Source organism: Jaculus jaculus, chromosome 13, assembly GCF_020740685.1.
Source record: "Jaculus jaculus isolate mJacJac1 chromosome 13, mJacJac1.mat.Y.cur, whole genome shotgun sequence".
Classification (NCBI taxonomy): domain Eukaryota; kingdom Metazoa; phylum Chordata; class Mammalia; order Rodentia; family Dipodidae; genus Jaculus; species Jaculus jaculus.
The window spans coordinates 26,701,141-26,713,406 of record NC_059114.1 but is presented as its reverse complement, the minus strand read 5'-3'; the positions used below and the strand labels follow the sequence as shown (position 1 = coordinate 26,713,406).

General features: G+C 47.9%; 1 protein-coding gene across 2 annotated transcripts in view; it reads right to left on the bottom strand.

Annotated features, from left to right (window-relative positions):
* The window catches only part of Tmem120b (transmembrane protein 120B), a 48,472-nt gene that overhangs the window by 21,703 nt on the left and 14,503 nt on the right, over positions 1–12,266 (bottom strand). Inside the window, exons 2-5 of one of the 2 annotated variants that reach the window (XM_004668470.2) lie at positions 5,700–5,818; positions 3,522–3,638; positions 2,029–2,088; positions 1,348–1,443 (exon numbers count right to left, since the gene is read on the bottom strand). In XM_004668470.2, coding sequence (XP_004668527.2) covers positions 1,348–1,443; positions 2,029–2,088; positions 3,522–3,638; positions 5,700–5,818 — 392 coding nt within the window. The remainder of the gene's footprint in view (positions 1–1,347; positions 1,444–2,028; positions 2,089–3,521; positions 3,639–5,699; positions 5,819–12,266) is intronic. The other variant, XM_045133061.1, reaches the window with a different exon arrangement.

Here is a 12,266-nt window from a genome sequence, read left to right as displayed (position 1 = left end):
GCTCTGAGCAAAGCATCTGCCAAGAAATAAGCCCTTGACATGTGGCCCAAATGACTAAGCCAGACTTGGCTAACTTCCCTCAGGACAGAAAACTGGGCAGGGGAAGAGTGGACCCTGTGGGCGGTATGGCTCCTGCTTCCTTCCTCGGCCCAACTTGGTCTGTCCTGCCTCTTCATCTAGCCAGGAGCAGGCCAGGCACTGGGCTGAGGGCTACCACACATAGCATGGACTCACTACATTGTGTGACCCTGTTGCCTGTCACCTTGTCTGGCAGAAGGGAAGTCTGGGGGGGGGGGGTTCCCACAGAAACCTGTGCATGGAAACAGGTAGTGGGTCTCAAAGTCAAGATCTCAAAAGGCATGGTTGTACATGCCTTTAATCCCAGCACTCGGGAGGCAGAGGTAGAAGGATCGCAGTGAGTTGGAGGCCACTCTAAGACTACATAGTGAGTTCCAGGTCAGCCTGCGCTACAGCGGGACCGTACTTTGAAAGAACAAAACAAAACAAAACAAAAGGTGAGATTTGAGCCCAGGCAACCTGAGTTGGCTCTTCTCCTTCTTTCACTTATTTGCTTATTTAATTCATAGTTAAGATGTAACTTATATAACCGTAAAATTCACCCTTTTTATTTTTTTAAATTTTTTTTGTTGTTCATTCTTATTTATTTGAGAGTGACAGAGAGAGAAAGAGGGAGAGGGAGAGAGAGAATGGGTGTGCCAGAGCTTCTAGCCACTGCAAATGAACTCCAGACGCACCCCCTTGTGCATCTGGATAACATGGGTCCTGGGGAACCAAGCCTCAAACCGGGGTCCTTAGGCTTCACAGGCAAGCGCTTAACTGCTAAGCCATCTCTCCAGCCCATAAAATTCACCCTTTTAAAGTGCATAATGCAGTGATTTTGTTTTTCCTCTTCATGGAACTGTATCGCTACCTAATTCTAGAACATTCCCCTTTCCCTGACAAGTACTGATTTATGGGCCTGCCTCTTCTGGACATTTCACACAATATGTGGCCATTTGTGTCTGGCTTCTTTCGGCCAGCATGGGTTTGCAGAGCGCATGCATGCTGCAGCAGGCGCCGGTGTTTCTTTCCACGTTCTAGCTAACTCCAGTATATAGACAAACCTCAGGGCTCGGTCATGAGGCCCTTCCAGGAGCTACTTAATATTAATAGATAGATTCAGGGTGGACAGGAAGGCCACTTCCCACCAGAATTGGTCTTTCCCCACTCTTTGCCTTAGTGTGCCACAGGCTGAGGAAGCAGGAAAGACTGCCTCCCTGAGGACCTCTCTCTTCTGGGCCCCTCCTCACGCCCCATGCCCACGCACTTAACGCCACACCCCGTTACCTGTAATAAAGGACAAAGCGACATGCCACGGCACCCAGAAGCAGGATTATGGTCAGGTAGAGCTTGAACTTCTCATATTCATCTTTGTAGGCAAACCTGCCAGGCAGACCACTCCATGAAAGGTCTCCTACTGCCACCGTTCCACTCTGTGCCATCCTGCCAGCCTTGACATCTACCGATAATGCACTGCCACAAGGACCTGCCCATCCCACGAAAGGGAGATCTAGCCTTAAATTAGTGATGACCAGTGAGGAAAAGAAAACCAAAAGGTTCTGTCCCTTGGCTCCTGTGTGAGGGCTCTGGGCCCGTGTTGGAGATGGATGGGGGTAGAGGAAAGACGAATTCTTTCACACAAGGACTTTAGCAAAACCACCAAGGGTCAAAGTCATCTATATATGATTGGTCAGGAATGCTACTCCTCATGAGAAATGCTGTGATAAGGTATGGGACACAGTAGATATTTCTCCGGGAAATAGGGAATCCCAGCACCATCGGCTAACACACTGATCCTAGGAAAGGGAGGAAGGAGAACTCCCCGAGTGCTCCACCTCGTGAAGAGGGCAAGGCCGGAAAGACAGAAAGCCTCAACTGCTAACACCTTTTGATTTATGCAAAAAAAAAAAAAAAATCTTAGCTTGGACCCTTGTTCCTCTGAGTCAGTGGGTGTCTAGGAATACTCACTTGGCCTGGTTGCTGAGAAGGGTCACGTTCACATTGCCAAGGACCAGATTCAAGTAGAGCCTGGAAGAGAGACCAGTGAGGACCCATCCAACTCTATTCAAGCTTAATGAACGCAAGCTGAGCATTCCACATTAGAAAATAGGATGAGTGGGTTCTCAGGACACTGCTGCTCTGCAGAAGGAGAGCTCAAATGTTAAGAAAGCACAACATTCAGTCCCTACTTCCGGCAAGGGCAGCACACCGCCCTCACAGAACCCGTCTCCCTCCCTCACACACTGAGGCGCATGACCATAGCTCAATCAAAGCAGAGCATCCTCCTGATGGGACTAAGAATGGTCTATTGACACAACCTACCCCAGTGAGAATCAGCCCTGGGATTTTACACAGAACCAAAGCAGAGCTAGACTTTTTCTGTTGGAATTGTTATGCCAAGTATGATGCAAGTCTAGGGTTGCTGGAGAACAGTCTATAGAGAAAACCCACCTAAGAATGCAACATACACCCTGGGAAAGAGTACATGCATCTTTATTTATATTAGATACTAAATCCCCCATTTTTGTTCTTAGACCACCTTGAGTTGGGTTTTTTTTTGGGGGGGGCATGTGTAACATGAGTTCCTGATATAAAATGCACCAAGGATGGGGTTGACAGAAGCTGGAGTGGTGGGTTTAAGTATCACTATAAAAAAAAAAAGGTCATGAATGGGCTATCATTTCATTCTATCAGAAATGACTACCAACTAACTGGTGAAGTTTTTAATCCAAACACAGAAAAAGAGGCGCAAGGAGGGAACCCATCCAAGTGCAGGCCTAGAAGGTACCTCCTCTCTTGGAGGGCCTGCCAGGCTGAATCTTGTCTCAAAACTAGAAGAAGCCAGCCAGGTGTGGTGGCGCACACCTTTAATCCCAGCACTCAGGAGGCAGAGGTAGGAGGATCACTGTGTGTTCAAGGCCAGCCTGGGACTACAGAATAAATTCCAGGTCAGCCTGGGTTCAAGTGAGACACTACCTTGAAAGAAAAAAAAAAACAAACCCAAAAAACTGTTACAACTGATTATTGAGGACAAAATGATGGACGCCACAGGAATGTCCAGCACAATGGTGGGCATGCAGCAGGCACTCAGCACATGTTGGCTCTTGTGGTGATTTGAAGGTAGTGTCCCCTATGGCCTCAAGTGTTTGCGATTATGCTTCTTACTTAGCCCGGCTGGAGGAGACGTGTTGCTGGGGCAGAACTTGGGGCTGACTGCTTGATTAGTCTAGCCTACTGGGTGTTCAGAGCCAGCTAATACACCTGTCTTCTGTCACGATCCCAGGTCCCATGTCCTCCCCATACACACGTGGCGGGTACCACCTCCCCACAAGTCACTCCAAGAATGTCACTAGTGGCTGCGGGAAGCAACAGGGAGAGAAGTGCCCTCCACTGTCTTGTCCATATCACCCACCCTTCTTTTCGACCTAGCACCCCTGCAGCAGGTGGCCCCCTGCTCCTACCCGTTCTTCTTGGGCAAGTAGGCCTCCATGTCAAAGAAGACATTCTGCCGCTCCTTAATGTTGGCATCGATCTGCTGGACAAGCTCTATCTCCTCATGACTGGCATGCCGTTTGTACCTGTGACAAGAGTGAGGGCAACGTGGCTGCTCAAATGCACACAGTCTAGACACCCTGGGTAACCTCCAAGTGTCCACTATAGTGTCTATCAGTAGCCTCCGCCTCACACACCCCGTTCTCTATCTGTACCTCTAAGTGCAATGCAGGTTCTCTGTAGCCCTGTGACCTTAACCATGTCCTTAAATCTCTTTGCCTCTTTTTTCATACCCAATAAACAGGGATCACATCAGTCTACTTCCCAAACAATTCCCATGTAAAGATGATGTGAAAAAGCACAATAAAGCATCTAGAATGATATCTAGGGCTGGAAAGATGGCTTAGTGGTTAAGGCACTTGCTTGTAAAACCTAAGGACCCTGGTTCGACTCTCCAGTACCCATGTAAGCCAGGGGCATGTGGTGGCCAAATGTGTCGGGAGTTTGTTTGTAGTGGCTAGAGGCCCTGTTGTGCCCATTCTCTCATTCCCCACCTCCTCTCAAATAAGTAAGTAAATAAATAAATAAATACAGAATGATACCTAGCACCTCATAGGTCTCAATGGAAACTGACTGGCTACACTAGTTTTCTTCCATTGTAAGAAACTTAAGATTACTAAGAGAACAGACCAAAAAGCACAACAGACTGTAAGCAGTCACCCATCAAGGTCTGCCTGTCGCCCTTTGGAAAGGGGCCACTCTCAAAGCCAGAAAGCCAAGCTGAAGCCAGGTACTGTGGTGCATACCTGTTCCAGCACTCAGGTGGTGGAGGCAGGAGGACTGGGCATTCAAGGCCAGCCTGGGCTACATAAGACCCTGTGTGAGAAAAAAGAAAAAAAGGGCCGCAGAGGTGGCTCAACAGTTAAAGGTGCTTGCTTGCCAAGCCTGTCAGCTCAGGTTCAGTTCCCCTGCCACCAACATAAAGCTGGGTGGGCATTCATTTGCAGTGGCAAGAGAACTGGGTGCATACATACACACACAGAGATACAACTTTAAAAAGAAGGGGCTGGAGAGATAGCACAGTGGTTAAGGAGCTTGCTGGCAAAGCCTAAAGGACCCAAGTTCAGTTCCCCAGTATCCCACATAATGCCAGATGACAAGGTGGCACATGTGTCTAGAGTTGGTTTGCAGTGACAAGAGGCTCCGGCACACCCATTCTCTCTCTCCCTCTTTATTTTTTGGTTTTTCAAGGTAGGGTGTCACTCTAGCCCAGGCTGACCTGGAATTCACAATGTAGTCTCAGGGTGGCCTCAAACTCTCGGTGATCCTACCTCTGCCTCCCGAATGCTGGGATTAAAGGCACATACCACCACGCCTGGCTCCCATTCTCTATCTGCTTTTTTTTTTTCTCTCTCAAATAAATAATAAAAATATTTTAAAAAGCAAACCAAGTGGTAAGATATAGCACCCCATGATGGGAGGGGTCCTCGGTCTAGAAGCCTAACTCACAGTTGGTTAAGCCTCCAAGCCTGTTACTGCTGTCAGTGGGGTGCACTGAGTGATGGATGCAGATATGCTGTCACCACAGAGGGGGACAGCTCTACTGGTACCTCTTGTAGGGGTGAATCCAGAGATGCTGCAAACATGTCACAGTGTTCAGGGCAGTTCTCTACACTAGAGGATTATCAATCGTGCTGAGGCTGGAAACCCCAGACTCCTAGTGGAAGGAAGACTGTAGGACCTAAGCTTAGCACGTGGGGGGTGCCTCAGTGACCAAGAGGACAGCCCGCCTGAGAGCAGAGCTCATCCAGAGGAACGCAGAGTTCAAAGGGAAATGCCAGCTTCCCACCAACACCCTTTGACCTGGGGATCCAGTGATGCCTGAAGGGATTCTTGTTTTCTTCCATTAAAATTTCCATTCGGGCAGTGGCACACGCCTTTAATCCCAGCACTTGGGAAGGAGAGGTAGGAGGATCGCAGAGTTCAAGGCCACCCTGAGACTACAGAGTGAATCCCAAGGTCAGCCTGGGCCAAACTGAGACCCTACCTCAAAAAACAAAAACAAAAACAAAACAAAAAAATTCTGGGTTTCTATCCCTCAGAACAAGGTGGGCGTGGGGGGGGGATTCAAGTCTAGCCTGACCTACCTGTGAAGCGTGTGCTTCAAGTCCTTGAGACGCCGCTTCTGCTTGCTGATGGAGCCGCTATACAGCGTCTGCAGCGCAGCCAGCTCCTCCAGCTTCTGCCTGTAGATCCTGTGTGTCTCCTGAAGGGCAAAGCAAGCAGAAGGAAGAACGTGGACAGGTCACTTTCACAGATGAGGAGACATGACTACAGAGGTCATGGTGAAAACAAGATAGCTATCAAGGATGTGTCTAAACATTAGCACTGAAACTGGGGACGGCAGCATGATACAGTGCTGTGCAATAAATGCCTGCTGCCTTCTTCCTGCCTAAGACTCGCTCCTTCTTATGGTAACAGCAACCAGACAGGCCACTGAGGGGCTACCTCAGGTAAACTTGTGTGCATGTGTTGTGCTCTGCAGGGATGGGGGGGTTGAACCCAGTGGCTTCATGCATGCTAAGCACATATGCTCTACCACTGAGAACCACCTCCTGAGTTCACTGTTAGTTCTTTATTTATATGAGAGAGAATGGGCATGCCAGGGCTTCCTGCCATTGCAAACGAACTCCAGATGCATGCACCCCCTTGGGCATCTGGCTCCCGTGGGCCTTGGGGAATCAAACCAAGGTCCTTTGGCTTTGCAGGCAAGTGCCTTAACCGCTACGCCATCTCTCCAGCCCTTGTCAATTCTTAGTCCACATGATTTGTTAACGCTGAAGATTTACTCCAAGGCTGATTGATTACAGGACCCAGGCCTGGCCAATTCAGTTAGTGTCCTTGGGTCCCCTGGCAACTGACTGGCTGTGAGGTGAAGACATGCTCCTGATCATGCAGTGAGATCCAGTCCTGGGACTCGGGCTGGAAGGACCAGATCAGAGATCTGCTCCCCCCAGGTTTGCTAACGGGGCAGAAGCTATACCTGAGCTCTGAGTGGGGAGGACCTTCCTAATAATCAAGCCAAGCAGGAAACAGAATCCAGACATGGTAACAGGCAAAATTCCCCAGGTGTCTGCTGTGATACAGGTATGGTTTGTCCCCCAGCACAGCTGTGCTGAGGAGCTGGTAGGCCTCACGGGGGCTAGGTGAGTGCTCACTCGACTCCCTATAAGAAAGCCCGCTGGCTCTCCCCGAATCTTCCCAGCACGCGTTCTTCTGGAGTGCACTCACTCGCCACTCTCACACGTGCCAGCCATGTGACGTCATCCACACTGCAGAACAGCACCAGGCCCTGCTGATGTGGCCACCTGGGTTTGGACTCACTATGACAGGACCCACGTAACAAGTAATGAAACTATATGCCAGGTCATATCTTTTTTCCTTATAAAATACCTCACACTACATATTTGTCAAAATACGTTTTTATTGCTGGGTAGGGTGTGGTGGCACATGTGCTCAGAAGGCAGAGGTAGGATTGCCGTGAGTTCCAGGCCACCCTGAGACTCCATAGTGAATTCCAGGTCAGCCTGGACTTAGCGAAACCCTACCTTGAAAAACCAAAAATAAATTAATTAAAAAGAAAGAATGGGGGCTGGAGAGATGGCTTGGCGGTTAAGCACTTGCCTGTGAAGCCTAAGGACCCCGGTTCAAGGCTTGATTCCCCAGGACCCACATTAGCCAGATGCACAAGGGGACGCACGCGTCTGGAGTTTGTTTGCAGTGGCTGGAAGCCATGGCGCGCCCATTCTCTCTCTATCTGTCTCTCTCTCTTCCTCGCTCTCTGTCACTCTCAAATAAATAAATTTTAAAAAATGAACAAAAAAGAAAAGAAAGAATGGAAGTTGTCAATAAAAAATGTTTTAAAAAATATAAAACAGGAAATGTGGGGGGCGGAGGTAGGGTGGAGGAAAAAAAAAAGGAAATGTGGGCTGGATAATTGGGCATTGCGGAACAAAATTTTTTAAAAAATTATTTATTTATTTATTTGAAAGTGACAGACACAGAGAGAAAGACAAATAGAGGGAGAGAGAGAGAGAATGGGCACGCCAGGGCTTCCAGCCACTGCAAACGAACTCCAGACGCATGCGCCCCCTTGTGCATCTGGCTAACGTGGGACCTGGGGAACCGAGCCTCGAACCGGGGTCCTTAGGCTTCACAGGCAAGCGTTTAATCGCTAAGCCATCTCTCCAGCCCTGCGGAACAAAATTTTAATCCTTGCACTTAGGAAGGAGAAGTAGGAGGTTCACTGTGAGTTCAAGGCCAGCCTTAGACTACATAGTGAATTCCAGGTCGGCCTGAGCTACAGGGTAACCCTGCCTCTTTTATTTCTTTTTTTTTATTTATTTATTTGCGAGAGAGAGATAATGAATATGGGAGCACTGGGGCCTCCAGCTGCTGCAAATGAACTCCAGACACATGTGCCACCTTGTGCATCTGGCTTAAATGGGTCCTGGGGATTCAAACCTGTGTCCTTTGGCTTTGCAGGAAAGCGCCGTAACTGCTAAGTGATCTCTCCAGCCCAATCCTACCTCAAACAGAAAAATCTACTAGTTTAGATGGAGCCTTCTCTTTTAGTATTGTTTTAAATTTAGTTATTTATTTATTTGAAAGAGAGAGAATGGGCACACCAGGGCCTCTAGCCACTGCAAACAAACTCCAGATAGATGTGCTTCCTTGTGCATCTGGCTTTAAATGGGTACTGGGGATAGAATCTGGGTTCTTGGGCTTTATAGGCAAGTATAGGTATTGGGGGATCAAACCCCCTATATTTATTTGTTAAAGAGTTAGGGCTGGAGGGATGGCTTAGCCATTAAGGCGCTTGCCTAAAGCCAAAGGACCCAGGTTCCAATTGTGATTCCCCAATACCTACATAAAGCCAGATGCATAAGGAGGCACATGCATCAGGAGTTCTTTTATAGTGGCTAGAGGCCCTAGCCCATTCCCTCTCTCACTCAAATAAATTAATTAATTAAATAAAATTAAAATAGAGCTGGAGAGATGGCTGAGCAGTTAAGGTGCCTGCCTGTGAAGCCTAAGCACCCAGGGTCAATTACCAATACTCACACAAAGCCAGATGCACAAGGTGGCACATGCATCTGGAGTTCATTTGCAATGGCTGGAGACACTGGTGTGCCCATTCTCTCTCTATCTGCCTTTCTCTCCATCTCTCTCCCTCTCTCAAATCAATAATAAATAAATAAAAAATAAAGCCATCTTCCTTTTCCCAAACACCATCACTCAATAAATTCACTATCTTATTTTTGAAATAGCTACTTGGAGCCTTGACGTGAGACTTAATTCCAATGCAGAGAGAAAGAACATGGTAGGTTAGGTCTTGCATTGCTGCACAGCACAACTCCCAGTGAGTAATGTCTGTGGAGGCGAGGCAAGGAGCGCAGCCGACACAGGGAATGCGGAACATGAAACTAAAATCAACACGCCAATGGACAGTCTAAATAGCTGTTCTCTTAGTTGGCCAAAGAAATGTATTTAGCAGAGGGAGAAAGAGGGGACAGCAAAGCAAAGCCTAACATCTCATGTCCGCTGAGCAGGATTGGATATTAAGTCAGAAAACAAGGAAGAAGTGAAGGCAGGAGCAGATGACAACTAGGAGTGATAAACTGGTCCCGCTGCCTTCTCACTTGGCTTCTGTTCGTTTTTAAGACGGGGTCTCATGTAGCCCACACACAGACTTGAACTCCTAACCCTGCCACCTTCACCATGCCAGTGCTGGGACTGTGGGCTCACCACCATGCCTGGCTCTGCCCATTCAATCTAAAAAATGCAAAAGCTCCATCATGTAGCTTCCTGCTCTCCTTACCCTTTCCAGAAAATTTTTTAAATTGTTCATTTATTTTAAAAATTATTTCAAAAGGACTGGAGAGATAGCTTAGCAGTTAAGGTGCTTGCCAGCAAAGCCAAAGGACCCAGGTTTGATTCTCCAGTACCCACATAAAGCCGTGTGCACAAGGTGGCACATGTGTTGGAATTCGTTTGCAGTGGCTTAGAGGTCTCACATGCACATTCTCTACCTCTTTGTCTTTCTCACACACGCTCTCAAATAGATAAATAAAATGTGCCAGGCATGGTGGTACACGCCTTTAATCCCAGCACTTGAGAAGCAGAGGTAGGAGGATTGCTGTGAGTTTGAGGCCACCCTGAGACTACATAGTGAATTCCAGGTCAGCCTGGGCTAGAGGGAGACCCTACCTCGAAAAACCAAAATATATAAATAGATAGATAGATAGACAGAAAAAATGTTTTTAAAAATGACTTCAGGACTGGAGAAATGGCTTAACCCTTAAGGCGCTTGCCTTGCAAATGCTTGTTCGAATCTGCAGGTCCCATGAAGCCTGACGCCAAAGTGACATGTGCAATGTCACACACAAGGGGCAACACGCGTCTGGAGTTCATTCACAGCAGCTGAAAGACCCTGACGTGCCCATCCTCTCTCTCTCAAAAATAAAATTAAAAACAAAACAAAACATGATATCAGTGAGCCAGGTGTGGCGACATGCACCTCTAATCCCAGCACTAGGGAGGCAGAGGTAGGAGGACTGACGTGAGTCTGAAGCCACCCTGACATGGTGAATTCCAGGAGGTCAGCCTAAGCTAGAGAGAGATCCTACCTCAAAAGTTAAAAAAAAACAAAAACAAAAAACAATGATTTCAAAAGCCAGGTGTGGTGGCATATGCCTTTATTCCCTGCACTCAGTAGGCAGATGTTGCAGTCCGGTTCGTATTGCTGGTAGAAATCACCCAACCAAGAGCAGCTTCTGGGAAAAAGAGATTTATTTTGGCTTACAGGCTCAAGGGGAAGCTCCACGATAGCAGGGGAAAATGATGGCATGAGCAGAGGGTGGACATCACCCCTTGGGCAACGTAAGGTTGACCACAGCAACAGGAGGGTGTGCCAAACACTAGCAAGGGGAAACTGGCTTTAAAGCCCATAAGCCCACCCCCAACAATACACTCCCTGCAGGAGGCATTAATTCCCAAATATCCATCAGCTGGGAACCTAGCATTCAGAACACCTAAGTTTATGGGAGACACCTGAATCAAACCACCACATTCCGCCCCTGACCCCCATAAACTGATATCCATACATGATGTAAAATACAATGCATTCAGTCTGACTTTAAAAGTCCCCATAGTTTTTATCAATCCCAATGATGTTCATACATCCCCACAGTACAAGATCTTTTAACTGAGCCATAATACCAAAAAATAACCTCAAAAAAACCATAATGGCACAGAATAAATATTCACACTGCAGTAGATGGCACTGGGCATAACAAAGAAACATTCAACCAATACAAGATTTAAAACAACCAGGGCAAACATCTGTAGCTTCAAGTCCAACAAATCTAGCCAGTGACAAATCTTCAAGTCCGATAATTCTAACCAGCAACAAGTCTCTGGCATTCCAATTCCGCCCCTCCAGCTAGGCTACTCACAGTCCTGGGAAACTTCATCGGGGCCGGCAGCTCCTTGGCAGCCATCTCATGGTCCCGGCATCTCCACTGGGTCTCCACTGCAAGCCACGGTTCATCCTCACGGCCCCATGGGGTCTCTATGCAGGCAACCAGCAAACCTGCTTCACACTGCCCATGGCCATTTCCAAAACACAAGACTGGGTTGCAAACTCAATGACCCTCTTTCCAGCATTTCTTATACTCCACGATACCAGGTAGGGTGCCAATTTGTTAATCCAGGGGGGAATAAAGCAGACTTTGAAGAACAGGACACTCCTTGAGCACTCAGGCCCCTTCAAAAGAGTCTACATTCTTCTTGTTGCCCCAGTGCTGGTCAGCTAGCCCAATCTCAGAGGTTGTAATCTTTCAGTTACAGCTGAATGGGCAACAGTTCACCCAAAGATTTTTCTTTCTGTGCCATATCCCTCTGCTCACACCAGTTCATTTCTACGCAAAGCAACCCTGCACAACTTCTTAGGACATGGGCACAAGAGCAAGCTTCTCACACAAACTACTAGCCCAGTCCAGGCAAAGCTTTTTCTCAACCTCATAAGCCAAACCTCACAGTCCATAGTTCTTACTGCAGTCAGGTCTTGCAGCTCAGACCAGAATAGTCCATCAAGCTGTACTTACAGCACTGCAAGGCATCTCTTAGGCCAAGGTTTCAACTCCTTCCACAGTCCTCTTGAAAATCAGCTCCAAAAGGCCAAAGCCACAGTCAGGTGTCTAGCAGCAACCCCACTCCTCAGTACCACTTTACTGTTGCAGTCAGGTTCGCATTGCTGGTAGAAATCACCCAACCAAGAGCAGCTTCTGGGAAAAAGATTTATTTTGGCTTACAGGATCGAGGGGAAGCTCCACGATGGCAGGGAAAAATGATGGCATGAGCAGAGGGTGGACATCACCCCTTGGCCAACGTAAGGTTGACCACAGCAACAGGAGGGTGTGCCAAACCCTGCAAGGGGAAACTGGCTTTAAAGCCCATAAGCCCACCCCCAACAATACACTCCCTCCAGGAGGCATTAATTCCCACATCTCCATCAGCTGGGAACCTAGCATTCAGAACACCTAAGTTTATGGGGGACACCTGAATCAAACCACCACACATACCGTTGGAATGCCAGTTTCCACACATACAGCTTCACTGGTACACAGCCACACCCCGCACTTGCATATGGT